Source organism: Onychomys torridus, chromosome 8, assembly GCF_903995425.1.
Source record: "Onychomys torridus chromosome 8, mOncTor1.1, whole genome shotgun sequence".
In the NCBI taxonomy this organism is placed as follows: domain Eukaryota; kingdom Metazoa; phylum Chordata; class Mammalia; order Rodentia; family Cricetidae; genus Onychomys; species Onychomys torridus.
Window position 1 is genome coordinate 72019226 of NC_050450.1, and position 27859 is coordinate 72047084.

Genomic DNA, 27859 nt, shown 5'->3' on the forward strand with positions numbered 1-27859 from the left:
TTAAAAGATCAAAGCCTAAAAAGTTGATTGATCCAAAATCATAATGAAGTCTTTGCTGGTTTTTGAGGGTCTTAGAGAGGTGGGCTCCATAGTCAAGGATCTATAAACTATAGAGGGGGAGCCCTGAAATAGATTTCTGACACACCTATGTAGTCAGGGACACCCTGAACAGCTCTTCTCTGGAGTCTCCTGTAAGGCAGTCAGGGTTGGCTCTGAACACACAAAGCTGGCCCTATGTAAACCAACCTAGACTTCTAAAAACACCACACGCTAGATAGCACAAGAACCATGACAGGGCTGTGGGAAAAATCACACTGTCAGTGACACATTTGAAAATGATAAGCCTCCCATTGAAACATTAACAGTTTTGCATCCACTAGATAGTTAAAGGATCGCCAATGCTGTCCAACAATCAATGTGGCACTTGAGCTTGGAAAGGGTCCTGACATTTGCCTAAGGAAGCAACTGTCAGAAGAGTTGCAGGTCATTATCCTGAAGTGGTGGACAGAGGATTATCTATAGTCAGGGGGAACTATGTATGATTCCTGATGGGCATGGATGTGGCTTACAGCTCTCGAGTGACTGAGGTGGCTGGCAGATGTTCAAGGGGCGTGTGTGCATGCACAGGGCTGTTCATTGTATTCCATGTGGTCCCATTCAGCCTTCTGCAAATTTCTGAATTCATCTGGTGTTTCTCAACTGTGAAATTTATGTGACTTTCTAGCGATCACCTAGCAATAGACCCGGGACAGAATTACACTATCAATACAGAACTGACTCTACTTTCTCTTTCTGCTTGTTCTTGATCTGGGGCATGGATCCTCAAAGTAGCTGAGGTTTCGTTCCTTCATTCTGTAAATAGGCACAATGCCAAGTGCTCTGCTAGCCCGAGGAAGCAACAATGTGTATGGCATCTCTTCCTTTGAGAGGGAGAGAAAAGTAAACACATCAGAGTACAGCGAGGCTGGCTCCTGATGTCGAATCTCCAGAGCATCATTTCTGGGTCATGACCCCTCTGGGGGCCAAATGACCCTTTTCACAGGGGTCGAGTATCAGATATCCTGCATATCATTACTATTCATAGCAGTAGCGAGATTGCAGTTATGAAGTAGCAATGAAAATTTTTTTATGTCTGGGGGGGGGGTCACCACAACATGAGGAACTGTATTAAAGGGTCAAAGCAATAGGAAGGCTGAGAACCACTTCCCTAGAGCCTTGGAAGCACAGAGGTTGGAACCAGTAAGTAATGAGGTGAAGGAAGAACATTGTCCCAGAGACACTATAGGAAAAAACTGTCCAAACAGAGAGAACAATACAGGCAAGGCACAGAAGCAGTGGCACAGCCATCTGATCTGAGGTGACTGAGTGTGGTGAGGGATGATGTATTTCAAATAAGGCAGAGTGCAGACACAAGACCATTATGCTAGTCACAGATAGCAGGGCTCCTTCAGAAACCAGCAAGGAGTCATCTGACCAGAGAGGCTAGAGAGGTAATGTGGTCCATGAAGTACTTGCCTTGCAAGTATGAGGACCTGAATTTTATCTCCAATTACCTCCCCTGACCCCCATACAAAAACTGAGCATGGTGATAGAGGCATGTAATCCCAGTGCTGGGGAAGCAGAGATGGGCAGCTTCCTGGGGCTTGCTGGTTGGCTAACCCAGCATGCCTGGTGTGATCCAGGTTAGTGAGAGACCTTCTCAAAAAAAAAAAGCCTGAGGACAAATGCTCAAGGTCGTCTTCTGACTTCCACTTATACATGCACATGCACATGAAAAAAAATCCGGGGGTACAGCTGGGTGAAGAGCTATATATATCCTCGACACTTCTAGCCAGCCTTGCTGAGTTGAAACCAGGTGACCTGTCTGTTTTGTAGGTTGTTGGGAATTCAGCAATAACCCATGATGCCCAGGGAACAGTAGCGTCTAGGACCCTGATACCTTGTATGGATACCTTGGCTGTTGGACTTACTTTCTGTGGCTCATAGGGTCCATGATGAGGACATGACTAATTAGTGATTTGAGCCAGGTAGTGAGTGAAAGGCATGTGGCCATGATCTGCCATAGCCATTTCTCATCTGTGTCTTTTATGACACTTTATCTGGTGTCTTCAGTAAATCAAGGTTAACCCAGAGGCCTTGTTGTCTCTCTCCATGTCCAGAGCTAGGGATGGTGACTGAAGCAGGAAAGATCATTCACCTCTTAATGAAGTTTCCCAGCACAGTGTTGAAGCGATGAATAGGTGCTCAGTAAAGTTGTGTGCCCTCAGCCATCCCACAGATATTTGGATGAAGATGGTCCGAAAGTAGAGAGGGAGATACTTGGAGCAATCGTTATATGCCCAACATGACCGGAGGACTTGCACATTCACTAATTCATTGTGTTCTTTGCCCGGAGACCTAACAGGGGTGGGGTGGATATTGTCAACAGTATGAAAACTGAAGTCCAGGGAGAGCACATCACCTCCCCATGGCTATGGCATGGTGGAACCAAGATTTAAGCCCAGGTCACCTAGCTCCAGAGCCTCTACACTTTGCATTCCTCCATCATTGCCATTTCGAGTGTTCTTCCAAACTCATGAAATATACCAAGACTAGGGCTCTTTTTCTTTCTCTAACGAGAGCCATATATTCCTGGTGTGTGACCTGTGGACACTTGCATGATACTTGTCCATCCCTGCCCCTGCCCCCAGAAGATAACTCCAGTGGCTGTCACATCTGTGAGAGGAGCATCAGTGGGGAAGGGATACAGATGGACCCAGAGCTGACCAAGCCTCCCGCCTAATTCCTCCATCCCACACTGATGACAGTCCCCTCCCGGGGTAGCACATCATCCTCCAGCTTCTAGATAAGGAAGCTAGAGCTCACCCAGGAGAGAGATGGTAAAGCTGTGATCAAAACAGGGATTCTCTAACTCCCAGCCAGAGGTCTTAAAGGGGAAGTTTGGAGAGCTAGAGATCTTAAAGAGGAAGTGCTGAGACCCATCTGTGCTTAGCACAGCTGCTACAACACAACACAGTTCTTCGGGGAAAATTAAAGCCTGTGAGCTGTCGCCACCTTGGGCTGTGCGGCCTAGCCTCTGAAGGGAAGCTCTGGGCTCTTACAGTACCCCTTGTGAAGGCTTTTGTTTCCCATGGATATCCTTAGTTAATTATTTTTAAATAAATAATCGTGTGGCCTGTAGTAGGGGAGAAGCCTCCCTGTGACCCATATTTGATCATCAGAGGGCTGGCCCTTTTCCTTCAGCCAAATTAAATAGGCTAAGTCCAGGGACTGTTTGACTTGAGACCCAATCGATGATGAGGACAGGCTGGGAGGTGAGCACACACCTGACTCCCAGCGTTATCGCCTGCTCTCTCCCATCTCTCGGGAGCAGGGCATCTTGGGAGGTAAATAGCTGGTCGGGGAGTCAAAACATGCAGATGGAACAGGAGTGAAGTCCAGATGCTTCAGAAGGAAAGGGCAGCAGAGCGGCAGCCAGGCCTCCTGCCAAGTTGCACCCTGGGCGATGCATCAATCAGTCTGCCAACGCAGAGCCTCTAGAAGCTGCTCTCTACCAGAACATTCCATCCGCGCTTAGAGTCTGACCTTAGGAGTCTTAGAATTCGAGAATCTTCTTATCCATGTCTTGAGATCTATTCTACTGCCCGCTCACCCTGCCAAGCATCTTCCACCCGAGTCCCAGGGTGTTTGGCATTATGCTGGGAGGTGGAGAGAGGTTGTCTTCGATCCTCTACTAGCCCTCGATTCTCTCTCTTTCATCAGAGAAGGTAGAGGGGCAGGGCCCAGACAGGATTTGAACCCTCATGTGCCTGTTTCTAAACCATGAAGTCTGCCCCTTCTTGCTAGAAAACTTCCTTGTATTGATAGGGACTCTGTCCCACCCTTGACTGATCTGACTCTGCCTTCAGAGAGATGTCAGCTCTTCAGAAGGATCAGCCCTCTTTCTCCTGTATCCCTCCAAGCTCCCACAGAAGTTGGCTGAATGACTATCAATTGCTAAAATGCTGGAATTGAACAAAGAACAAAACACAATAAATCAATGTGTCCTACCCTGGGCTGGAGAGATAGCTCAGCCATTACAGGCTAAGGCTCATAACCAAAAAGATAAAACATCCTCCCTTCAGAGATTTTATGTTCTACAGTCACAGTAGAGGCCACACCACTCTTACCCCAGAGGAAGGTAGCTGAGAGTTCTTGTGAGTGGATGGGGAGGAGAAAACAACTTTGTTTTCTTGTCTCCCACCATTGAAAACAAGAGGCACTGAGTCAGTATCCAGAGGCCCTGGTGACACTAATGTTTCCTATTGGGTTCATGTTGTTTTGCAGGAGTCCGCTACAGCCAGCAGGGGAACAATGAGGTCACTTCCTCTTCAACCATCAGTCACCATGGCAACAGTGCCATGGTGACCAGCCAGTCGGTTTTACAGCAAGTCTCACCAGGCAGCCTGGACCCAGGCCACAGTCTCCTCTCACCTGATGGTAAAATGGTAAGTACACCTGGGCCATTGTAGTGCTGGAGCCGATAAGATAAGAGGCAAAACAAATACAACTTCTCACAAGGCCTGCCTCAAACAATGAACCATTGTAGCCCCACGGGGTAAAAATGGGGGCTGTCCAGAGCAGGAACGGAAAGGTAGACTGGTGACCCAGCCTTTGGCGGGTAGAGAGGTGTTCAGTTTGAACCCAGCCAATAAATCTGACAGAGCTCTGCTCTCATTTTATTGATTGAATGCCTCATAAAGGAGCGAGCCGGGTGGGACGCTGTTTGTTTTGGGGCTGCCAAATGACATTCGTGTTGATAAAATGTTCATTCATCCTTCCCTCCAAGGCCTCCAGAACCAGATTGTTTTTTTTTTTTTTTAACCCAGAGAGCACCTCACTTTGAAACAAGCCCCCAGACTCCTTTCCCAACTCCTTTGGTCCTGATGAGGACGGTATCGGGTTGTAGTGGATAGCAAGAGATGGGAGAAGTTTCCTGAACTTAGAGGAAGACGTAAGGGTGCAGGTGCTGTGGGGTGGGGCCTGGAGCAAGAAACAGTGACTCTGGAGGTACAATTCCCTCCTCTCAAATCTCAGCTCCGGCGCTTCATAGTGGTGCAGCCTTGGGCTAATTACGGAACTACTTTGGTTCACTTTTCCTCATCTATAAAATGGGGGTAACAGCAATGGTGTTGTGGAGGAAGTGTGATAACGCATATGAAAACACTCAGCATCGTAAATATTTCATGAATGGTAGCGCTGTTCCTCCAGTGTCGACGCCACCTTCGTGGAAGTTTTCTCTGCTCTAGCCACTGCCCCACACCGTATGAACCTGTAAACTGCTCAGTGGGGTTCATTGGAATTTCCAAGATTCTAATTCTTTTTTTTTTTTTTAATAAATTTAACTTTTAATGAATTTGTTCTTTGACAATTTCATACATGTATAGAATGTATTCTGATTCCTGTCACACACACCCCCATCTTCTCTGAACTCCTCTTTATTCCATGCCCCTCACGCCTTCCTAGACCCGTTCCCCAATTCATGTCTTTGGCAACACAGGGCACGGAAGAGGGCTTTTGAGACAACAGGAATATTACAACACCAACTGTGGGGGTAGGAAATGGAAAACTTTATTCTCTGGGTCATGCTCTGTTTCATGGGAGGGAGGAGCTCGGGTCCCTGCCTTCCACACCAAAGGTGGAGCTGCACACATTCCCGCAAGGTGTCTGCCCTAACCCCACCTCCCATGGCCCGTGGGAGCTGGAGGGTGGCAGGGAGCACTGGCCATTTTAGTCCTTGGTGTGTGTGCTGTGTAGGCAACACAGGAGGTGTGAGTCACAGCTGACCAAGGCTCCATTCCTTGGAAGAAAAACAACATGAAGGTCTTGAAGCGGGGCCCTGGTCTGGACAACTCCAGTTTCAGGAGACCTGAGCTGGCCTCTAGTAGGAGTCTTTGTAAACAAAAATGATGAGGCAACCTGGTAGGAAGCATTTCTCAACCTTTCTGTACTCTTCCCTACCCGCTAAGAGAGACCCTCCCTCCCTCCCAACAATTTGTATCTGCTGGCTTGTAAGAGCCGTATATTAAGTCTTTATGGTTTCTTTTCTCTTTTGATGGTTTTTGTTTTGTTTTGTGTTTTATTTGTGTTTTTTGTTTTTGTTTTTATTTTTTGAGACAGAGTTTCTCTGTGTAGTTTTGGTGCCTGTCCTCGATCTCACTCTGTAGCCCAGGCTGGCCTCAAACTCACAGAGATCCGCCTGCCTCTGCCTCCCGAGTGCTGGGATTAAAGGCGTGCGCCGCCGCCGCCGCCGCCGCCGCCGCCACCGCCGCCGCCGCCGCCACCACCACCACCCCTCTTTTGATGTTTTTAATCTTTATTTTTATTTTATGTGAATGGGTGTTCCGCCTACCCATGTGTGTATTGAACCCCTGGGACTGGAGTTACAGACAGTTATGAGCTGCCATGTGGGTGCTAGGAATTGAACCCAGGTCCCCTGGGAAGAGTAGCCAGTGCTCTTAACCCGTGAGCCATCTCTCCGGGCCTCAGTCTTTATGATTGTTTAACAGTCCTATAGAAGCACACACAAGTTATGGTTAAAGCATTACACAGGCTTCTTTGCAAGAAGAGGTTTGCAGAAGAGGTCTTTACTCTCAGTGGACCAAGAACTCCTAGGTGGGGCTGGACAGGTGACTTAGTGGTTAAAAGAACTGGCTGTTCTTCAGAGTACCAGAGTTCAAGTCCCAGCATCCACACAATGGCTCACAACTATCTGTAACCCTAGTTCTATGGGATTTGATGCCATCTTCCAGTCTCCATGGGCACTAGGCACTCATTTGATGAATAAACAGACATACAAGCAAAATATTCATATACAGAGGATAAAATATTAATAATAAACTCCCAGGTTCGGGTTTGGGGATGTCTCAGTGGTAGAGGTGCTTTGCATAGAGGGATGAGGTCCCAAGCACTGAAAAAGTGAAATAAAATACAATTCCAAGTCTTATCTCTTACTGCTTAAAGGTCTTGGAGTCTCTCTTTGAGCTCTCTTGTTCTTCCTTAAGGCAAAGCTATACTGCCCAGGTCCAGGCTGCTCCATATACAGCCTGCAGACACGTTCTTGTGCTTTTCTCAGCGTTGGCTGCACTGGGCAATGTGCTATCAGATTGATGATTGACCAAGACAGCACACCTCAATGTTAACAAATGTCTGCAAGTTTGTTTGCAGGGACCAGCTTCTCACTTGTCTCCAACACCATGGTTCAGATGTTATGTCACTGTTTCTGGGTGCCCAAATTCAAGAGCCTGTTCTCTGTTAATGTATAACAAGTGCATCCCAGATCGTGTTCCACCAATGCAAGAGTGGAATATGGCTTGAAAAGGACGTGATGGAACTGGAGAGATGGCTCAGAGGGTGACACACTTGCTGCAGAAGCATAAAGACCTGAGTGTGGATCCCCAGAACCCACATAACACTAGACACAGTAGGACAGGAGGGGGGTAGGATGAGGGGATGAGAGAGTCCCTGGAAGCTTGCAGGCCAGCTAAACTAGCTAGCCAGCCTGGCATTAGAATGGCAAGAACCAACAAGGCAGAACCAAGTCTGAAGTTGTCCTCTGACCACACATGTTAATTACACTGTGGAGTGTGTGCTTGAAGTCATAGCAAGTGGCACCACACACACACACACACACACACACACACACACGGATATTATAGATAGATAGATAGATAGATAGATAGATAGATAGATAGATAGATAGATGTAGCATGGGCAAGGGAATCCCAATGTGCAATCTTGGCTCTGACATGCACCAACAGTAGGGTCAAAGAATTGCTTAGCTCCATCCAATGTCTTCACTTGCAGAATGGGAGAAATAATACTGTGTGATGGACTTGGTGTAAAGATTGCTTACAGCTCTGTTTGGGAGTAAGCCCTCCCCTGTGCCAAAATAGCCTAGCTAGTCAAGGCTGTAATTTGTATATGCTGATTTTTAAAATTTTAATTCATACAATCCTTCGGCAATATTAAGTCAGACCTGTGTTCAGCTATGGTGTTACCACTAGAGACCTTCTTTCTTTTTGTTTAAAAGAAAGTTTAGAGACATTTCTTAAACTCTAAATTTCACCTTCTTTCTCTGCAAGATAGGGCTGATAGACCTAACCTCACATGTTACAGGCACATAAAGAAATTACCATATCCGAAAGTAGTATATAATCTGGGCTCTCCATGTTGTTGTGTTAAGGGTCATCATGGTATCTTTGGCAGCCCTCTGGCTTCCATCCATCCTGGAAGCAAATGGAAAGTAATGGCTGCTTCTTAGAGTGGGAAGTCGCTTGACCAAGATTGCCAAGCACAGTAAGTGGATGAGATTGAAAATCCAGCAAAATGTAACTGAACTCGGCTCCCTTGCTTACTGTCCAGTGACATACAGCTCATCCGTATGTCTCTTCTGAGGGTCAGTTTCTTAATATGTAACCCTGGGACAGAAATCATAATGCTTGCCCTGTTTGTGTCATTATGGTCTGAGGACTTCTGGGAAAGTTGTTCACAAATAGGAAAGCTATACACATAATCATTTCTTGTCACTAACACCCACATTTCTGTGGCACCATCAAACTGAAGTGCAGCTGCAGAGATGACCTGTGCTCCATGACTTTCTCCAAAAAACTGTATTACCCAAGGGATTTTGGTCTGAGGGCAGGTCACCGATTTTTTTTTTTTTTTTTAACGACTCTGACATTTTGAAAAACAAGTCCAGCAAACAGGCTGGTTCTCTCTTGTTTGATGTGGTCAAAATTCCTTATTGGTCATGTGACCTCTAACTTATTTCTTGATGTTAATTTTAAAAACACAAACAAACCTATTCAAGATCCCACTCACCCCTCTTCCTTCCTTTTTCAAGTTAACCTTGGAAAGTATAGGGTTGACCAGAAGGACAGGGCAGAAGCTGTCATCTTCCCAGGTACTAGTGTGAGACCTAGAATCTGAAGGATTCTAGGAAACAGAAAGATGTAAGTAAGGGAGGTGAGTGTGTGATGGACCCTCTTCAGGTTTTTTTTTTTAATAATTTATTGATTTTATTTCATGTGCATTCATGTTTTGTCTGTGTATATGTCTGTGTGAAGGTGTCAGATCCAGTGGAACTGGAGTCACAGACAGTTAGGACCTGCCATGTGGGTGCTGGTAATCGAACCCAGGTCCTCAGGAAGAGCAGCCAGTGCTCTTAACCACTGAGCCATTTCTCCAGCCCCCCTTCAGGTTTCCTAGTGCTCTCAGCAATATCTGGGTCTGCTTAGGAGGAGAGATGGTCTTTTCTTAAGAAAAAATTTAGAGCTGGATAGCCGTGACTCACGTCTTTAATCCTAGCACTTGAGAGGCAGAGGCAGGCCGATCTCTGAGTTGGAGGACAGCCAGGGCTATGTAGAAAAACCTTATCTCAAAAAAACAAAACTTAGAAATTATTTCAAAACTGTGAATGGTAAACTATTATGAAAAAATATGTATGTAAAACTGATTTTTATATATGATTATAACTAGTAAGAGGACATTAGAAATACTTCTGATTAATATTGGGATCAAAACAATACTTCTTAGTTTTTCGAGGCAGGGTTTCTCTGTGTAATAGTCCTAGCTGTCCTGGAATTCACTTTGTAGACCAGGCTGGCCTCGAACTTACTGAGATCCGCCCGACTCTGCCTCCTGAGTGCTGGAATTAAAGGCATGTGCCACCACCACCCAGCAAAACAACACATTTTTACAGTGGTTTTTATTTAGTACTATTGAGAAAGTTCCAGTCAGTGAGCTTCTGGACACATTTGTTAAAGCAAGGACAAGCCCCTGGTAGGATTTGATGCTTGTTATACAGTGATACCCCTCAAAAGATGAAAGTAGGAGAAGATATTAGTAGGGACAAATAGAAGAATTACATACAGCAGTCATGTACAGATACATATGCAAGAATTAGTCACTTTCACCTCTGAATCTGTCATTAAAATGTAGTGGCAAAAGACAATGGAGACCGATTTGGTTGTCTTGCTGTTAGTGGTATTGGCTCTCTGACAGGAGATGGAGGAGGAGGGAGAAAGGAAGGAAGAGGGGAGAACAGTTTTAAAGTATGGTGAAGGTTTAGGGGAAAAATAAAAGCCTTGGGGTTGGGGATGTAGTCCAGTGGTAGAGTGCTTGCCTAGCAAGCGCAAGTCTTAACTCCCCCTACTCTTAGTAATTAATTAGTGTGGGGAGAGTCAGAAGATTCTTCTTTAAAATAGGTTAAAAAAAATAGATTCTAGGTCAGACTGACCTTGACTTGAAGAGCAGGTGTACCATTTCCTAGCTTCAGGACCTCAGGCAGGATGCATCTCGAGTCTTGGTCTCGGTTTTTCATATGGGAAATGGGCATGTCAGAACTCCCGAGACTGCAGTGAGCTGATGCGTGACCAGGGTTCAGAGGGAGCGCTCTGTGCTCCTTCCTGGTTCCTAGTCTACCCTCACTGGGGAGTCCTAGAGCATTGCCTCGGTTTTATTTTTAACAGTCACCCATCTCTAGCATCAATGACATAAAAGGTAGGAAACCAGGTTGGAGGGCACCTGAGTTGTGAGCAGGTGACAGTCACTTGAACAGAGGAATTCCTGAAGCAAGCTAGCCACTCAAAGAATGGACAGATACAGTCGCCATGAGGACAGCACCCTGGCTGTCACTGCTCTGCCCTCAGCTTCTAGAGCAGTCTGCCCTGCTGTAAACTTGTGTTGTCATGTGAATGAGTAAGTGGCTAGCTAAGCCGTAGCATTCCAGAAACGGCCCTTCATGGTTTAACCCCACTCACGATGATCTTTCTCCCTCTCCAGCAGATCACTGTCTCAGGAGGAGGACTGCCCCCCGTCAGCACCTTGACGAATATCCACAGCCTCTCCCACCACAATCCCCAGCAATCTCAAAACCTCATCATGACGCCCTTGTCAGGAGTCATGGCCATTGCACAGAGTAAGTTCCACTCTTGGCCAGTAGACCTGGGAGCAGGGGGGGAATGAAAAACAAATCAGCAGGACAGGAACAGGCACCAAGCACCCCTGTGAGACACCCCCCTCCAGCCCTTAGAGGATTTTCCGGTGGCTAAGACAGGGCATCACTATCAAGCTGGCCGTGGCCCTGCAGCCATCGTCCTCACTTTCCCTCATGGCTGGGGTCACAGACGTGCTCAGCACACTTGTAGATTTGATTTGACTTTGGCTCTTTCTCTGTCCTCTAGGCCGTCTCTCCCACATTTGTCCCACAAGAGCTATTTTTCTAATGGCTTTGAATCCAGCTCACGTTTTACCAGTTGTGCAGCCAGTTCAAATTGCTAAACCTTTCTGGGGTTGGATTTCCTCATCTATAAAATGAGCTGTTAACATTATTCAGTGATAAGGAATATAGACATGCGTGTAAATCTAGAAAGCAAGACCTCTCATAACTGTGGCTTCTACGTGTGTTTCCTGTTCATTCCTATCCCCGAGTATCGTCTAGGAAACTCCTGGGGTTGGTGAGGATGGAACAAGGCTTTGATGGGTTTCTGAAGAAGTCCTTTCATGTCAGAGACAAGTCCTGTAAAAATACAGAGGACCCAGAGAAGGCCACTGACCGAGTATTTCTGAGCTTTCAGAATTTTAAAGAGAAGTGGGTTGTTCAACACAAGCATGCCTGAAGATGGGGGTCTTCCAGCTCACAGAGGCTCTTGCTCTGCAGCCAGCCTTGCCTTGCCCCATCGAGGTGGGCCATTGCTGGCTGTGGGAAGGCAGGCTGTAAAACAGAGTGTTTGAACCCTTCAGCTTCACTGCTGCTGAATGTCTGAGGGTTTAAACATGTTTCCACTTCACTGTGACCACTCGGCCAAGTCAGCTTCTCAGAATCATCTTTGTGACCTGGGGAGATCTTCCTCAGATGGATCCAGAGATACCTGCAGGTGGCTTGTCGGCCATAATTTTTCAACTTTGCACTGCCCTGTGGTCCTCTTGGCATCCCGGTGTTTAGGGGCCCATGCTGATTCCTTCCTTGACTTGTTCCTGCATTTTGCTTCCCTCCTCTCCTGTCTTCTAAGAGCTGAAATCACATTAAGAGAATGACTTATGCCTCCTTTGAGGGCAGAGCAGGACAGGGACCATCGAAAGCACAGGGATTTATTGAATGACTTGTGTGCCACTTTCACCCTGTCCTTAGCTGCTGGGATGGAAGCACACTCTGCATTTACTTTTGCAGAAGGGAAATGGAGATTTCCAAAGTTAAAAATTACTTCACTTCCATTTCACTGGCCCTTCTGGTACATGGACTATGGCAACCAAACTAACACCAGGACTTGGATAAAGAGTGAGATGCCTAAAACCAGCTTGCTTACCTTCCTAAAGCGTTCATGGCATTGGGGGAGATGGCTCAGCAGGTAAAAGTGCTCCTGTGCCACCAAGTCTGAGTTTAATCCCCAGAGCCCATGTAAAGGCAGAGAGAACCGACTCCTGCAAGTTGTCCTCGACCTACAGATGTGCACACACACACACACACACACACACACACACACACACACACACACACACCATGAAAAGAAAAAGGCCTAATGGGTAAACTATCTATTCCCTTACTTCTTCAAGCAAAATAATACACAAATTGCCCCACTTTCTTTCTTCCCACACCGAGCTTTGACTCCAACACACACTCAACTGTTTTAGTTTAGGTGCTGTCTGAACTAAAGTGTTCCCTAGGGCCATTCTGTATTTTCCACATTGGTCCTTCCCATCATGTGCACCCATGCATCTCGGCTTCCTCACAGTGCCTCCTTTAGCATGTGGACAGGGTTCACACTGACCTCAGGCACATGTGCGCATGTACACTGGGGTAGACAGAGCATAAAGCAGGGTGAGGATTGCCAGGAAGTTTGGCTGAGCCCCAGTGCCCTCCTCTAAGGGAGAGCCAGTTAGAGAGAGGTTTCTTGTTTTCTTGTGTGCACAGGTCCCCTCCCTCGGCACTGCAGGACTCTGGACAAGTGACTTGTCACTGCCAAATCCTCATTATCTTTGCTTCTTCCGGATAAAAAGGCCACGAGTCACGCACACCGGGGGAGCTAGGATGACCTCAGAGGTCCTCAGACCTGGAACAGAAGCACACCGGGATCTCAGACTGTTGAAAATGAGATTCTTGGGCCTCACCTCTGCAGGTTTCGACTCATTTGAGTCTTAGGCGGGGCTCAAGAATGTATATTTCTTAAAGAGGTCTCCTGGGTGTACGGCTCAGGCATGTTTCTGAACTGTGCCCTCCAATGTCATCCAGTCTAGATGGGTTAATATTCTTTTCTGGGCAGAGATTTCCCTACGAGAGTAGCTGGCATGGGCTCCTGGATAAGCAGAAAATTCATAGGGTTTCCTGGGAGCCAGAGGCCATCAGGAAGAGGAGGGAAATTGAAATAGAGTTATCAGGGTTTTAGGTGATATGCACACTTGTGGAGAAGCTGAGTCCTCCAAGGAAGTAATATTCTAGTGATACTCTGAGGGTGGTCAGAAGATCCCCTGGATGTCAAGTCCCACCCAGGGAGCCAGGAAGAGGGTTATCTGTTCTTCCTTTCTGCTCAAGGGTCTCACCTTTTAACTTTCTGATAACAATATCTGCTAGAGCTCCAAGTGGGCAATTGTTGAAGATTGTGTTGTCTCCCTGGAGGACTTCCCACAATCCTGCTTAAGCTTTCAAAGTGTTCTCCCTAGCAGGAAGGCTCTCCAGACCTCCCCTCTGCACTTACCTACAACAGACCTTTTTCTTGATCCCCCTCTTCATCACATCCCCTCACCCCTGACTTCCCAGAAAGCAAGGACTAAGGAATATTGGCAGAGACTCAGAGATCTTCTCTCCTCCTCTGGTGTCCACTCTGATCCTGTCTTGTCTTCCCCAGAGTCATGCCAGGGAGCACCTAGAGTATGGTGACAAGGAGACCTAGGCCTTGTAGTAGTGGCTGGGGTTCAAAAGAGGTCTCAGGATATAGGCCTGATAGATCTACTGTCACTTTTTTTTCTTTCTTTCCTTTTTTTTTTTTTTTTTTGTTTTTGTTTTTTGTTTGTTTGTTTGGGTTTTTTTTTTTGGTTTGTTTGTTTGTTTTTTGGTTTTTCAAGACATGGTTTCTCTGTGTAGTTTTGGTGCCTGTCCTGGATCTCATTCTGTAGACCAGGCTGGCCTCGAGCTCACAGAGATCCTTCTGGCTCTGCCTCTCGAGTGCTGGGATTAAAGGCATGTGCTACCGCCCAGCCTAGCGTCAAATTTTAACTTACTGCTTCCTCCTCCTCCAACCTAGTTCTTCAGGTACCAAAAGCCCTAGCATATGTCCACTTCACAGACAGGCTGAGTTCTGGCGTTTTCTCCCTCTCTCTGCTACTGCCAACAGAGTCAGTACAATCTCTTCCAGGGGCCTTGCAGGCTCTACTGTGTATCCTAGACTCCTTCCTTTCAGGATGTGAAGAAGGTTTGGTTTCCTTTGACTTGAGGTGGTGGGGGTGGAGGAAGGGGGTGGTAAGCAGGATGTACAGGGCAGAGGGGGCTGCTGCATACTGCTGCCCTCTACTGGAAAGACAGATCTGGGTAATAAGCCATATCCTAATGTGTACCTCCTTAACTGTGCCAGAGGACACCAGGGCAGGCCTCTCATAGTCCAGCATGGGTGGAGCTGGCCAACGAAGCCAGTTTTCCCAGGCTCTGGTGACCTCAAAGGAGGTCATAGGATGATTTGGAGAGACTCACGGGCTTCAGCAAGTTTTCTCTTTCCAGGTTTCAGTTCCCTTGTTTGTAGAGTCATTTTCCGTACAGTCTCTTCTCTGACAGGCTCAGCCCAATGACATACACACTGAGCAGGGCTCCATCTGTGGCTGATGCTGTCCAGTCACGTCTGTTCATCCCTGGTACCACTCTTGACTTTTCTTTCTCGCTCCTACAGGCCTCAACACCTCCCAAGCCCAGAGTGTTCCGGTCATCAACAGTGTGGCCAGCAGCCTGGCGGCCCTCCAGCCTGTCCAGTTCTCCCAACAGCTACACAGTCCTCACCAGCAGCCCCTCATGCAGCAGAGCCCAGGCAGCCACATGGCCCAGCAGCCCTTCATGGCTGCAGTGACTCAGCTACAGAACTCCCACAGTAAGGACACAAGCGTGCTGGGCTTGGAAGTTTCTTGGAAGATTACTGGCTTGGTTTTCTTTATCTATCAGCAACGAAGGAGATTTCTCAAGCTCAGGTCTTAGGGTGGTGGTCTTATTTTTCTGTCCTCTTCCCTGGCCACAAGACTCTAAGTGGGGAGTTTGTGGAGGAAAATGTAGGCCTACTGTTGAAGTCGGCAAAGCACATGTAATACATAGAACGGTTTCTCATGCCAGCCCCCTGAAAAATCTCACCCGTCAGCCACAGTGGGTTCCCTAAGCATCACCTTTGCAGCCATCCTCAGATGGTCAGAGTTGGCATACAGCTTGTGGTCTATTTGCCTCTCTGAAACAGATGGATTCTCTGGAGTCTTAAGTGCCCATAGCCTACACACTCCTGAAATCTCTAATTGAAAACCATGAAGCTTGAGGTAGAGATATAGCTCGGGGCTAGAGCACTCACCTAACAGACCCTGAGTTCAATCCCTGGCATTGGGGACAAAACAGACAAGGGCTAGAGAGACTGCTCAGTCAGTAAAGCACTTGTTGAACAAGCATGAGAACCTGAGCTTGGATCTCCAGAACCCTAGTGAAAAGTCTGGGTATGGCGACATATGCCTACAATCCCAGCTCTGGGGAATGGGGACAGGTAGATCCCTGGGGCTCACTAGACAGCACCTTAGCATGCTTGGTGAGTTCGGGCCAGCGAAAGACCCTGTCTCAAAGAAACAACATGGATCATACCAGAGGAACAATAACTAAGATCACCCTCTGGCCTATATACACATGCATGCAGGCAGACACACACACCCATATATACGTGTGCACCCACACATACGTGAGCATATACACAACATAAAAACCCAACAAACTAAAGCCATCAACTGACATGGAAAGTATTACCTGTCCTCTACCAAGTCAAGGAGCCCAGAGCCTCTGCCCTTTGCACAGAGGGTCCCCATACTCAGCTTTTATGCCTCCCTACATTTACATATCCCTGCCTTCCATCCTGATCTCAGGCATCCACTGTTCTGGCCAAACCTGGCGGTAGCCCCAATTTCCAAGTTAAGGAAGACCTTGTGGATGGGGAGATGGACATCTTGCCTGCTTCAGGAAGTATCCAGTCTAGACTAGTCTTAAACAACTATGTAGCCACTGGCTACTCTGAATCTCATTTTCTTCATGCATAAAACAGGAATAGTGTGCTTATGGAGTAATTATGAACATGAGGTAAAAATCTGGGTGACCTGCCTTTCACAAGCATAAAGCATTGCAGAAATGCATGTGTGTTTACTAAGTCACTCTTCAGAGGAAGGAGGGCAAAGGGGATCTGAGCCGTTTCCTCCAGCTGCCGCTGACAAGCGACAGGTCTGCAGTTGAATGGCAGTTCAGCCTTCTCTCCTCAGGACTCAGTCCTGAGTCAGGCCTGCAGGGCAGGTTTCTAAACAACACCTCACATTCCAATCACATCTCTTTGGCTTTTAAAACTCTGCCACAGACTGCAGCAGGGTCTGGGACCCACATGTGCCTCCCTCTTCTTCCTCTAGAGTCTGGCAGTAGTATGTTCTCTCCTCACCTCATAGGCCTGGGTGGGATAGTATCACGGTGCTCACCATGACCCATGGGGTTGCTCAAACCCAGCAGACCTGACTCTCCATGAAGTGAGAGCCCAGGGGGGCTAGACCAGGAAATAACCAGCAGCCAGTGACCTTCACCTCCTTTTCATACTGGAGGCCTCCTTGGTAGGGTCCATGTTTTGGGAACATGCTGGTCCCTCCCTCATGGCCAAGCATCTACATGTTTTCATTAGGCAGGTGACCTAGGATCCACATGATTCTTAAAGACAGCCAACATGAGTCACAAGGTTCCAGATGTGGTGGGCAAATACTAAAACAACTAAATATCGAGTCACGTGCTCCTGGAGGTCTTGTTGAGTCAAGTCTCCTTTTGTTTATCCTCCTTATTTCTGTGACATCATAAGGCTTTGGTATCACTGTAGTGAAACTGGCATAGCCCAGAATTATACAGTTAATTACATGTGCATCTAATTACTCTTGTTCATTGTCCACTACTCGAAGAGGAAACCTGGAGTTTGAATTGTGGCAGAAACAGTAAGCACACACCTGGGCAGATGCTTCGTGTTGGCCAGCCGATGTACTCCATATGCACAAGGTCGCTTGTTGATGCTTAGGCTCTTAATATTTCACCCAAAGTCAGGGAAACAGAAGTGTGCACAAGGCTATATATTTAGTTCAAGGCAGTCTAAATGTGATTACCTTCCTACAATAGATATCACCCTTATTTTATGAGGGAGGAGACCAAGCCAAGATTATGTACCTTGATTGAAGAACCAGGATTTCTCCATAGGAGAAATTGGAGCGACAGTGTGGCTTATGGCAGCATTGTGTCTGTGTGTATATATTGAGTTTGTCTTCTCTCTGTCTCTCCAGTGTATGCACATAAACAGGAACCCCCTCAGTATTCCCACACCTCCCGGTTTCCATCTGCAATGGTGGTCACAGATACCGGTAGCATCAATACCCTCACCAGCATGTCTTCTAGTAAACAGGTAATGCCAACAGGATGGGGCCAGGGTGTGAACGTGTGTGTGTGTGTGTGTGTGTGTGTGTGTGTGTGTGTGTGTGTGTACATGTGATGACTCAGACTGTCAAGGTACCAAAGGAGTGAGTATATACTCAGCCATGGTTTCATTCTTATATTCTTATGAGATTCTTCTTCAGTTACCTGCTAAAGAGAATCCCTGAGGTCAGAGGGCAAAACGGATGGGCCACAAGCCAAAAGGACTTATTGCTCCCCAACAAGAGTACTCAGTGAAGACTGAAGTTGGATGGGTCACTGGAGTCTGGCTGACATAATGCTGTTAGACATCAGAATTGAGCATTCCTGACTGGGATGGTTGATGATCCATGGAAAGGGTTTTTCCAGGATGGGATGGGAAGGTCAGGTTGTCTATTGAGTGGTCAGCTTTGCAAAGGTGGTCAGTGGGGAAAGAGAAAGGTGAATCGGGGGTCTTGGGACTGATTCTCTTGGTCTAGAGCCCGTACCACCCCCAGGCACTGTAAGCCCAAGGACTAACTTAATTGTGCTAACCCTTTGGGGGCTCCCCAGTAGACAGTGTGACTCTTTCAGAGGTCTGTGCCCATTTGATGATTTATTAAGAAACTTAAATTCAGCTTCCTGGTGCACAGAAAGTGGGGAGGTCTGGCAGCTTAGTCATCATCACCCCAGAGGATGAGTAATTCCCACCTTCCAAAGAGGTGATGGAGTAATAAAGACAACCAGCCAATAGGGAGGGCTGTAGCTCAGCCGGCTGGATGGGACACCGAAAACTAGTAAACAGGACAAGATGTCTGAACACAGTTGTGGATTCCAGAGTAACACAATAAGACCTTTCAGCAGCCAGGATCTGTGTACTGTGGGAACTGTTTGGCCTCCATCGATTGCTAGATAAGGAGGCGACAACCTTGAACTTCATGTCAGAAGCACTCATCAAGGTTTAATCTTGTTGATCGTCTCCCCCCTCTTCCCCCCCCCCCCGCCACCCCACTCCTGAGCCCCGTAAGTCACACCTCACCCACTGTTATAAGCGTCTGATTGTGTTCTTTTATGACTCTTTCCTTGCCTCATCTTCATCTGGCCCTAGAGCAGTGGTTCTCAACCTGTGGGTCACAACCTCTTTGGAAGTTGAATGACCTTTTCAATGGGATCGCATATCAGATATCCTATGTCTCAAATATTTATATTACGATTCATAACAGTAGCAAAAGTGCAGTTATGAGGTAGCAATGAAATGATTTTATGGTTGGAGGTCACCACAACATGAGGAAATATAGTCAAGGGTCACCGCAGCACTAGGAAGGTTGGGAACCACTGCCCTAGAGTGAAGTAGGGCACATTCTACTGCTTCCTTTGAGCTTTCATTTCTTCATCTTGAAAATGACAGTGGTACTTTCTGCTTGTTTCAAGGATTTGGAGAGGTCCTGTGTATTAAGTGCCTGGCATATCTTAGATGCTAAACACATAGTTTGGGTCACTGGGCTCCAAAATTGGAGGTGGAAAGAGAGGTGTGTGGGACCCACTCTGCCACTCTTCTCTCACCCAATAGAAGATTAAAAGCCAACCCTCCATTGCCCTGCCCTTCGACTCCTTACTCCCATGCCATTTCCCACTCCTTGTAGCCATCAGGGAAAACATTTATCTGTGCTCACCAATCTCATTGAGGGGGCAGCCAGGCGCAGCAGCCCTCCTTGGGAATACCTTCCTCTTTTAAAGGTTTATCAATCCATCTACCGCTTGGGCAGCCCTAGACAAGGCAGTGATTAATTATCCCTGTCTTTCCCACATTGACTTTGATGCTTGCTTGTTGAAATGAGTCCTCTGGATCCAGGAAATAGTCTCTTAACCTGCTTCAAGAAGCTCCAGAGATGCTGCCATTGGCCCCCACATGGCTTCTGCCCTCCACTGGGCAGAGTGGCTAGTCAACCTTGAAGTTGCATGAGCAGCTTCCTTGACCTATTATGAAGTTGTCTCTATATTCCACCAGGACATCTCATTAGTGACCAGACCCTCATCTCTGCAATGTTGAAGATGTTTATTATACTAAATATAACTATATTATTATACTATATAAGAATTTTTGTTTGTTTGTTTGTTTGTTTTGTTTGTTTTTTGTTTTTCAAGACAGGGTTTCCCTGTGTAGCTTTGCGCCTTTCCTGGAACTCACTCTGTAGCCCAGGCTGGCCTCGAACTCACAGAGATCCGCCGGCCTCTGCCTCCGAGTGCTGGGATTAAAGGTGTGTGCCACCACCGCCCAGCTACTAATAAGAATTTTTTAAAAATTCTCAGGTGGGCATGATGGTACATGCAGGACACAGCAGGCTGAGACAGGAGGAGCACTGTCTCAAAAAGAAAATGTATTGGCTTTATGGTTTATACCTCTCTATGGTGACCATTATCTCATGATTTTCATTCAGTTGTGATCTTCTAAGTTCAGAGACATAAACTGAAACCCAGAATGGAAAGTGACCTACCCAAGCTCATGCAGATGAACTTAGCCCTCAGACTTCAGTCTTTGACTCCAAATCCTATTTCTGTTTAAACCCCTGCCCTCTCTCTTGAAAATGCCCATAGTAATCGTCAATGATTTTGTTGTTGTAAGTGGTTAGGAACCAGAGTAGAACTTAAACATGTGTGCTTAGTTTCAAACAGAAAACTTCCTTCAAACCAAAGCAGAAGGAAGGATGGAAAAGGGCAGACTGAAGCGATGATGGTCTGCATCCTCCCTGTTCCTGGGGCACTAGGGACTTGGGCGGCTTCTCTTCCTTCTTCGTGTTAAAGTATTGTTCTCCACAAGGAGACAGTGGTCTTGTGAAGGAGCTCTGGCAGAAGAAGGAATATAGAAGGAGAGAGATGGTTTCAGAACCGTTGCTAGGGGTGGGAGTGGATGGGTCCTTGGTCGAGCATGTTACAGGAACTGCTAGGTTAAACAGAGCCTGCTGGGAAGGCTTCTTCTCAGAACAGCCCATGTGCTGATGATGTGTGTGTGGAACCAGCAACTAGGGCATGCCATGCCTGGGTCATGGAGATACACCTGGACAGTGCTGTTCTACAGGTATTGTATAGTGGTAGGAAAGGCCAGGACACCTGAGTTAATTCGGACTCTGCCAGCTCCTGCTTTGGGAGCTTTTTCCCACTGAGACTTTTGTTTGCTTTATAAGTGGGGAAGCAGGGTGTCAGGGGCATAGTCAGGTGCGGAGGGAAGCTCCCTCTATATTTCTTCTTCTCTCTGTGCTACCTTATGAGGCCATTGTCTCCCCTTCTGCCTTCTCCAGTGTCCACCTCAGTGTTTGGTCGATATGTGGTCATAGAAGGCCCTGGCAGTAACATATCTCAAGACTGTGGCCATCTCTCCCGAAGGTTCATCATCTTGGGTCTAGGCTGTAGATCACCGTTTCCCTCACTGCTAACAGATGGGGTCTCTCTCCCACCTTCTAGCAAAAAAGCAAGTGGTTCAGGAGTACCTGAGCCTTTTGTGTTTTGCCAAATGCTTGGGCTATGGTGAATGTTCAGTGAGTGGATGGATAGGTGGATAGATGGATGGATAGATAAAAGAGGGAATGGATGCAGAACTTGTACTTTTTAGTACCTCCAATTTCCAACAAACATTCAAGCTGCTGCTTTACCATGTATTATCTGGCTAGCCTGCCTACTCCTTCTGCAAGGTAGAGTTTTTATGCAGAAAACTAAGGCTCAAAGATGAAGAGGGAGATGAATAATTCCACACAATTATAAATCCACAGCACTCATTTCCCAAGATCTCTTTTTTTCTTTTAATTAATTAATTAATTTTGAGATGATGGTTCGAGTGCTTTGGGTGGCCTCTGAACCAACTGCTGTCCTCCTGGAAGATGGGAGAGAGCATGCATATGTGTTCGCAGAAAGGGAACAGTGATTAGGAGCCTAGATCCAAGAGGAAGGATCTTTGGCTGCCCTGGAAGTTGCTATACTGACAAGTCTGGCATCAATTTTATAGCAATCTTCCTTCCTCTGCCCCTCAAGTGCTGTGGACAGGCACGTGCCACCATACTTGGCTTCTGATAGCTATGCATGCTTAAGTACCGTAATAATCATGCAGGGATGTGCATGTATAAGGCTAAATCTAGACTGTGAACTTGTAGCTGTCTGATTCCAATACTTACTGTTGCTACTACAGACCTGCCTCAGGGTCCTCCAGGATGGAGTTTCAGGCGCACTTGGCTACCAAGGGTCCTTCTCTAGCTCCTGCTGTCTTCTGCCACCTGCCCTTTCCAGAGACTCTTCCTCTTCAACTCTTGAGTATTGTGAATTCTGTTCTGAGAGGGTTTGTGTCTGAGCTCCTGTGTAGCAGAGACTATACAAGCAACAGCTTCAGTCACAACCAGGGTGTGCAGGCCGTGAGCTGACTCCTGCTCCCTCTACCCACTCTTTGACGTCCTAGTTCATGGAGAGGTCAAGAGAAGCCCCCAGAGGTGCTGGCAAGGGAAGGTGGGCTGCTTCTTGTCAAACTTCTTCTCCACTGTTGGGGTAAGGGAAGCAAAATGGTCTGGTGGCTAGGAGTGCTAAGCCTGGGAGTTGGTCAGATCCAGACTCAAGATTCTACTGCCTTCTACCCATGTGCCCTCAGGGAGTACATCAAGTCTCAGTTTCCTTCTGTATATAGTGGAATCTCTTTCATGGGATCATCATGAGGACTGGCTGCAAGAAGACCCCAGTAGAATGTATCCCTCTGTGTTTGACTCAAGGGAGCATCCAGTCCATGGAAGCTGGATCATATCTGGTTTCTCCTGCCAATGACCCTGGATGTCTCCAGAGTAAGAGACAGAGGTTTATAAATGACCAAGAATATTTATTTCCACCTATAGTCTCACTCAGATTCTTTATAAAAATGTATCTATTTTTGTTTTATGTGTATTAGTGTTTTGCCTGTGTATATCAGCACCATGCACAGGTAGAGCCCAAGGAGGCCAGAAAGAGGTGTTAATCTCCTTGTGACTGGAGTTACAGATGGTTATGAGTGCCATATGGGTACTGGGAACTGAACTCCAGTGCTTTGTAAGAGCAGCAAGTGAGGTTAACCTCTGAGCTATCTCTCTAGCCCCGGGGCGATGATCTTACCTCATGACTAAGTGTGCAAGCTTTGCCATTGTAAGTCCTTATGCATTTTACTTATTGTCAAAGTAGACTGCAGTTCCCACATCTCTAAAACTGTAAATATAATTAATACTTTCCCTGAATAGAGCTACATTAACCTGATGGAAATTAATAATAGAAGTGAGCTGTTTGTCATCACCAACCTTCTCTCTTCCCTTACTTCCAATTCAGTCTTGAGACCAGTGCAGGATGGCTTCTAGCCTCATACTCCAGTATGTCCAGATCACTACCACCTCCATGTTGTGGATCCAGTGGCTGCTTTCGTGTACCATACCTTATACAGCCCATCACTCCCTCCTTTTCCCTTTGGGTTTTAGGGTACCATCTCATCCTGCAACACTCAGTATTTCTTCTGCCCTTAGCTGGTATCTCATCTTCTCAACATTGGCGCATGGAGGGGGCGGCTCAAGGATCACTCTTTGGCCTCTTGTCAGTGCTCACACCACAGTGCCATGACTTTGGGTCAAGTGCACATACTGACGGCACCTGTGATCTCTCTCCAAGGCAGTCCTGCCCATTGAAGGTGTGGTGACAGTGTTATCTTTAGTGAGACGCATGCATGCCCAATATGTGCAGCACACCTCCAAATTGGCCCACCTAAAGTAGGAACTCTTCATTTGTCCCCATTTCTCCTTACCCAGATTACTTCTTTGTTTTGCAATTCCCTTTCTAAAACCCCTGCCCTCCTTTTCCTACAAGAGGCCTTCATTCTTTTCTCCATACTCCACATCCTGCCCATCATTTGAGTTCTACTAGGAATCCTTTAGAATAAATCCTAAAGCTGACACTCCTCCCCACTCCCGTGGGCACCGTCTTAGCCCAAGGCTTCTCTTGTCTCTAGCTGATTTCCTATTTCTACTCTTAGACACAACACTGTGGTCTGATCGTCGCACCCAGAGGATCTCTTCAAGAGACAAATCACGCATATCCTTCCCCTGTCAAACTCCTCTCATTGCAACAAGGCTCTGGGTGATCAGGCTGCTGCTGCTGCTGCTGCTGCTGCTGCCGCTGCTGCTGCTGCTGCCGCTGCTGCTGCCGCTGCTGCTGCTGCTGCTGCTACCACCTCCATACTTCTTTCTGCTTCTCCTTTGCTCACTAGGCTTTAGCAGAACCAGGGACTCACAACAGCCAGCAAGTAACCACACTCAGTGTGGTTTGGCCTCTTCTGCCTGGAACACAATTTGTGGGGTTTTACATGCTGTTCCTACATTTAATTCAGTTCAAATGTCACTACCTCCCTAAATTATTTCCCCCTTTCCCTCAAGTCAGCCTAACTTACCAGACTTGTTTTCTAAGAGTATTTATCTCCACCTAAAAGCTGGTGGTATAGGATATAATGTGATGTTTAGTGGCATACTGTCCAAACTCACCAGAATGTGAACTGTGTGAAATTATAGGCCAGAGCTGTTCACAGTTGTGTGCCCTGGACACATAGCAGGCACTCAGTAATGGGTTAAATGAATAAATAACAGCCACCTACCTCGAAGGGTAGCTGGAGGCCATCAAGATGGCTCAGTAGGTAAAGACCAGTGACCTGAGTAGATCCCCAGCACCCACATGGTAGAAAGGGAGAATTGACTTTTGCAAGGTGTCCTCTGACCTCCACACACAAGCTGTGGCTTGTGTGAATTGTCTGCACGCTTGCAATAAATAGATGTTATTAAAACATGATGATAGATAGAAAGTTGTGTGTGCAAAGCCCTAAATATAGTGTCTGCACACAATGGGACTTCAGTATGCATTAGCTACCACCATTATGTAACAAATTGTCTGAGGATGAAGGCCTCAGCTACCACACCTTTCTGGGCCAGCCCCCCACCCCCACCCCATGAAACTGGGTGTGCTAGGACCCCAGTGCACATCTTATCAGATGTTTATGTTTAGACTCTGAGGGGAGCAAATAATTCCAGTTCCCTTGACAACATTTAGGGCTCTGCCACCATTTTATTATGTGAGCAAACATCTGAGAGCTGGGAAGCCCATCCCTAATGACAGGTCATAGAATCTCACTGGCGTCTCCTTATCTACCCTTCTTGTTTGCTCTTCTATTGAAACCTGCGAGGTCACCAGCCATTTTCTCTCTCTTCCACCTGAAATCTGAAAATTGGAAGGAAAAGGGGAGGGGCTTGAGAGTGGGAAGTAGAGGGACTGGCGAGTGGGGGTTGGGCAGAGGCAAGAGGAGGAGGCAAAGGGTATCAGGAGATCCTGACCAAGGCCTCAAGAATGTAGGAGGACCAGAAAACCAGCTCCTCACACACAAATGCATAGCTCAGGCCCACGCTTACGAGCCCTCAAGAGCAGCATGAACTGAGGGAAGGGGCCCGTGCTGGACATTATTAATAACGACCATGCAGACACCTCTGAGGCAACTTCACCTGCACTGGCGCAGCCCTGCCCGCTGTAGCTTCCCTTCTGTAAAGGAAGAAACTGAAGTTCCAAGAGCAGTTTGACTGAGAACAAAGGCTAAGTAGGAAGAATGCGCTTAGCCCCTGACATATGCTGGAGGTCACCCAAAAGCAACCCAAGGCGCTGGCTCCAGGCTTCCTGGTTCTGAACCATTGGACCGTCCCAGCTCACTCTGAACCTTGCTTTTTTAGATCTGTCATGGTGTTACGATGACCTCATGGGGGTGATCGCTGAGAGCACTGATTAGTAAGAAAGTAATGGGGTAATGGGCCTGTGTTTCTACGAGTTCACAGGTGTGATGCATTTGAAGGGAGCATCCTGAGAGAACGGTCCTCTAGGCTGAAAGGAGACCCTTCATGAGAAGGAGAGCAAGGGGGACTCTGGAAGGAGAGCTGTGATTTTCTGAAATAATCCCGGGGAATCCCTGAGCTCCGGAAGGGGAGGCTGCCTCACATGGGTCCTGTGGCTCCTCCCAGAGGGTGGCTCCAGACACTCTGGGGTCGCCTTCCCTGGCCCACCCAGATATGTGGCAGCAAACACCGTCAGCCTGTGGCTTCTTTTTCCAGTCCTCTGGTATCTTTTCCTAATGGGAACAACCCTTGAAAGTTCTTAGGATTTCCAAAGCCCTCTCCTTGGTGGAAACTCTGTGAGTAAAGGGGCATTTCCTCGATTGCTTTATGGCCTTGCTGCTTCTGGTAGATCAGCAATGTCAGCAGAGGCCAGGAGTTCTTAGAAATGTGCACTCCTGGGGCAGCCAAGCCCATCAACCTGAGTTTGATCACGGCACTCACATAGTGGAAGGGGAGAACTGACTGGTGTGAGTGGTCCTCTGACCTCCACATGTGCACTGTGAGTGCATGCACACACAAATAAATTAGGGTCAATAATTTTTAAACTACGAATGCAAACTCCCAGACCTAAGCCAGGCCTAAGAACCAGAAATGGATCTATGTTTTAGCAGGATCCTTGTCCTGGTTGTTCATCCAAGTTTGCGAAGTAGTGGTCTAGGGCACCATGCTCTTAGAGGTCTTAGGAAGAGACTTCCACAAGAGGCCTAGAGCTCACCACCCTGCTGCTTTGTGATCTCCCTGAGCACTGTATAAATGTCGTTCTCACAAAACTCCACTTCAGAGGTAAGGTTGGCAGATTAGGACAATGTCAGGGTCTTCAGCCGTGTGCTTCTTTCCTCAGAAGTGCCCAGGAAAGCTTTCCTAAGGGGAATGTGCTTCAACAACCACAATGCAGCTGAGTGCCCACCCCATCCCAGCCCCCCACCTCCAGGGACTTTGCTGGCTGAGTTGGGTGTCAGCTCCCTTGAAGAAGCTAAGCTGATGGCCTGCATGCACACAGCTAAGCTCTTTCTCCTCTCTCTCTCTCTCCCTCTGCAGTGTCCACTACAAGCTTGGTGATGCCTACATAACCACTCACTTTGTGTGCAGCAACAAGAACCCCATTTTCCACACCATCAAGTCTCCCTGGGCAGCTGTCATAGAAAAACCCAGTGACCTTGACGAGCACCGGGGAAGTCCAGGAGAGGTCCCTGCTTACCTGACACCCGGCAGGCACCTTGAACAACCTGCTCTCTAGCAGTGCAGCCCGAAGCCTAGCTTCCCTTCTCTGCAGTATTGTCATGATGCCTCTCCCGAGATGCCGAGTGTTCTCGTTTCTCCCAGAGATGGCTGGTGCAAAACAGCGCAGCAGGACGTGAGAAAATGGTGGCGTCTTCGCTGCAATCCTTCATCGAACAAACTGATACAAAAACTTGAATCTGTTACTGAAATGAGATGAGGAGGACCGAGGAGGATGTGTGCTATTGAACTGAGCCAGACCCTGTAAATACTGAAAGAACCCCTCTCCCGTCCCAGATGATCTCAAGATTTCTTCTAAAGAAGTAAATTTGTCCAATGGGTGTAAACTATAAACTATTGTAATTAAGTGCAATTTCCCTTCCAGGTATCTACCCCCACCCTGTATATAATACTAAAGTGTCTATCACTTTTCTTTGTAAAGGTCAGAGTTGAAATTCCAAGAGTAACTTGTCCCCTCTCCCACCCACCCCCAACCTCCTACCCCCACTCTGGGAAAACACCCACAGTGGGAAATGAATCTCTTCACCACCCCTCCGGCCACAGGGATGGCATGCTTTGGACAGACTGCCAGCTATCTCTGCTCTCCTGATGTTAAGACACACCTCTGGATCTCTAGAGGGGTGGGACATAGCGGCAGCATGATGCCCTAGCTTCCTGTGGGTCTGGGGCTCAGCCGGTGGGTCCTCCAAGAAATCTGAGGGCAGGGGCACTGGCTGGCAGCCATCTCAGGAAGCCTCCCATTAAAGCAATTTATTTTGTCACCGTGCAGAGTCTCGCATTTCTCATACCTCCTCCCCTGCTATGGTTTCACCAAGAACCCCTGGCCTGGTCCCCGAGACTTTCCAGTGAGTCCACTGGAGACACAGTGTGTATCCGTTGGGTTGGCTTGCACTTGCGTCTTCTTCGAGGGTTCATCTTAGCTTTCTCATGCTTCATGTGGGGAACAGTCATTGCGCCATGAAGACACCAGAGGGACAAGGCCATAGAGCCAATTCTGAGTCACTTGTGGTCATAAAGACAAAAAGTGTAAGGGAAAAAAATGTAG

General features: G+C 47.3%; 1 protein-coding gene across 4 annotated transcripts in view; it reads left to right on the plus strand.

Annotated features, from left to right (window-relative positions):
* Hnf1b (HNF1 homeobox B) overlaps nucleotides 1–27575 on the plus strand; it is a 54489-nt gene extending 26914 nt beyond the window's left edge. For 2 of the 4 annotated variants that reach the window (XM_036197182.1, XM_036197184.1), the window contains exons 5-9: nucleotides 4327–4487; nucleotides 10828–10960; nucleotides 14916–15110; nucleotides 17560–17678; nucleotides 26614–27575. In XM_036197182.1, the coding sequence (XP_036053075.1) occupies nucleotides 4327–4487; nucleotides 10828–10960; nucleotides 14916–15110; nucleotides 17560–17678; nucleotides 26614–26634 (629 nt within the window). In that variant the 3' untranslated portion in view covers nucleotides 26635–27575. Of the gene's footprint in view, nucleotides 1–4326; nucleotides 4488–10824; nucleotides 10961–14915; nucleotides 15111–17559; nucleotides 17679–26613 lie in introns of all 4 variants that reach the window. The other 2 variants (XM_036197181.1, XM_036197183.1) reach the window with 1 other exon arrangement.
* The last annotated feature ends 284 nt before the right edge of the window (nucleotides 27576–27859 follow it).